The sequence below is a fragment of the Rosa chinensis genome, chromosome 3, assembly GCF_002994745.2.
Source record: "Rosa chinensis cultivar Old Blush chromosome 3, RchiOBHm-V2, whole genome shotgun sequence".
Taxonomy (NCBI): domain Eukaryota; kingdom Viridiplantae; phylum Streptophyta; class Magnoliopsida; order Rosales; family Rosaceae; genus Rosa; species Rosa chinensis.
The window spans coordinates 40,868,528-40,871,385 of record NC_037090.1 but is presented as its reverse complement, the minus strand read 5'-3'; the positions used below and the strand labels follow the sequence as shown (position 1 = coordinate 40,871,385).

Genomic DNA, 2,858 nt, shown 5'->3' with positions numbered 1-2,858 from the left:
CAACAGAATATCACTAATACCGTTGTACAATAAAGCTTACTTAAACACACAATAGGTGATTTCTATTCTGTTGTGTGATTAAATTTTTGTAGTAGTGTCTCTCACTCTCTAACTCTAAGAATGTAATACACTTTGCTCTCCAAAACCAAGAGCATAACCCCTCCTAATATAGCCATAAGAATATTATCTTTCTTCACCGATTGGGAAACCTATTCCTATTGGTAGTAGGCAGTTATGTCATCTCCCTCTCTGTAACCTATAAGGATTCCTTATTGGTGGTAGGAATCTCAAACATACTGGGTGAACACTTCTTGAGAATAATTCTAATTGTCTTACGAAAGACTCATGGCTGGAAACCCAACAAATACAACTGCTTGGTGACTAAAACTCAGTGCTTCACTACCACACAAAATCATAAAAGGCGAATTAACGGAGTAACGTTGACAATACTTATCATACAATTGAGAAAGACGAATCAAAAAGAATTTTTCAATTGCCTTTATTTTATTTTATTTGGTTACATTGGAGAATAATCCAAACTCGATCTGCTAATCATAAAAATAAAAAAAATAATAAAAAAAAAATATAAAAAAATCTCATACGTTTGTTCAAAACAAGATATAGAAGTAGACAATTATATAGAATGAAATGGACAAAACAGCAACAACATGCTGCCAGAAGAGCAGTGCTGAAGCCTCCTTAACTGCATAACCCCTCAAGCTTGCAATTGCTCCTAACAAGATGGCACTTGGCATTGTGTACTGCAGCAAAAGTACCAACCGGAACATTTGATCTCCGGCTACTAGAATATTCCATTTATCGGCCAAATGAATGACACCAATTCCAATCAAAGGAAGTATAAAAAGTCTTGCAATAATAATCCCAACTGTAGTTCGAACTCCGAGATTGGATTCATTTGGTCCTTGAGCAAGCGATCCTCCAAGAACAAGCATAGCTGAAGGCACCATAGCCTCGGATAGAATTTCTAAGCTATCTGTAATAAATGAAAGAACTGCATCGTCATCGTAAACAATTGATTTCAACGTGGGGACCATCCCAATGATTATAGCCAAGAGGGAAGCAATTGTTGGGGGCTGAAGAATGTAATGAATTGGTGTCATCCCCACTACTGATCTGAACTTCCTTACCACTCTAGGCTCAGCCAAACACTTGGAACTGTAGTTGGATGTTCCCTCTTCTTCAGTTGAGCCGATTACATCTGGAATAGTTGAGACTGAAAGTCGAGCAGAGGAGCTTCTAGTAGTAAAAAGTCTTGCAATAAAGGGTGTCTTACAGTGCTCAGTTTCTTTATCTTCAATTCCAGGCCATTCAGCCTCAACAAGAAGAGGCCTACTCAGATGATTTTCATCTTCATAATTTGGACCAGACATAATTTCCTCAAATATCTCATCTTCATCATCTTCTTCTTCCTCAACGAGTAGACTTTGATCCCTTAATGGGGGCTCCATCATATGGTAAACAAGTGTGTAAACGAGAATAACAGAAACCCATTGGGAAAATGATACATATGACACACCATAGTCGTAACAATCAGAACCGAAAGGGTTATCATCACTTTGACAAATAGAGGTAACAATTGCAAGGGGCAGATTACCTGTGTTTCCAAACGCAGTCATTATTATGGTGAATCGAAAGTAGTCGCGGGGAGGCCTACAGATTAGCGCCACTAGCAACCCCAATACGCAGCCAATGGCGGTACTTAGAACAACATTTACAGGAATGAACCACCAGAGCAGCAAGTTTTTGAGAGTGATTGTTGGGCCAAGATATGTGAAGATCAAGCAGGGCAAGAAGACAACAAAGACCAGCTTGCTTAGAAATGTGAAAGTAGCTCTGGGGACTAGTTGGTACTTTGGGTGGGCAAGAACTAAGCCAATCAGACCCATAGACAGGAACATCAATAAAGGCACTACTGCACTTAGCACTTCTACTTTTAGAGTTCCTTGGAATGAAGCAAGTATGTTTTCCATCGTTATCGACCTCTGTTTGTGGCTATAATTCATTGATCAAAATCCCAGAAAACCTGTAAATTCAAGAATCACTACAATTAAGAATGAACTTCTCCTGTGGAAGTCCTTCAAAGTTGAAGAAGCGTTAATCATTTAACAGCCATGTGAGAGATCTAAAAACATAAGGGTATGGACCAGAGCATAGTCTAGTGCAGGTAGATCGATACAGCTACCTACCTCTCAACGTTGAGGCTTGTACAAGTGGTTAGAAGACTAACAACCAAATATAAGACAACATCACAAAAATGACAATCTTGACTATCAGCCTTTCTCTCAATAGAGCAAGTTATCATCTTAATTTGACGGCTGAAGCAGATTTTTTTTTTTTTTTTTTTTTTTTTTTTTGAAGCTAAGACTTACAAGCATACTTATATATAATTAGAACCTGGGAGGACATGATACACGTGATTCCTTATCCAATAATACTATACACGTGATTTTGTGAACCTTCGGTACAACTCATCCAATTTCTCATTGAATTAGTCTTGAAATAGAAAATAAGTAGATTTGAGATCTTTGCACATCAGATCTCTTCAGTGGGACTATAAAAAAATTATATACATATATATTTAATTTTTTTATTTTTTTTTAATAAAGTTCTGGTGCGGCTGCCCTCAAGCCTTAATGAAACTGTCGAATACAAGGGGAGGACATTGAGCCTAAACCCCTGATTTCAATAAGCATCTAGATAATATCCTGAAATACCATCATGAGTCTCTACCAAATAATTGTATTCAACTAGGCACCAACTAGCAAAGAGCGCTCTACTGGCGACTCTATTTGCTTTGATATAGCGGTGACATAACGGAAAGATAACTCGATATGTAA

General features: G+C 37.8%; 1 protein-coding gene across 1 annotated transcript; it reads right to left on the bottom strand.

The window, feature by feature from the left end:
- Positions 1-478: 478 nt before the first annotated feature.
- On the bottom strand, positions 479-2,334 carry LOC112192760 (protein PIN-LIKES 2). The gene is made up of 2 exons (XM_024332627.2): positions 2,208-2,334; positions 479-2,044 (listed from the first exon to the last, which is right to left on the bottom strand). Exon 2 carries the CDS (start codon positions 2,022-2,024, stop codon positions 609-611), a length of 1,416 nt encoding a protein of 471 aa, XP_024188395.1. The 5' UTR covers positions 2,025-2,044; positions 2,208-2,334; the 3' UTR covers positions 479-608.
- Between the last annotated feature and the right edge of the window lie 524 nt (positions 2,335-2,858).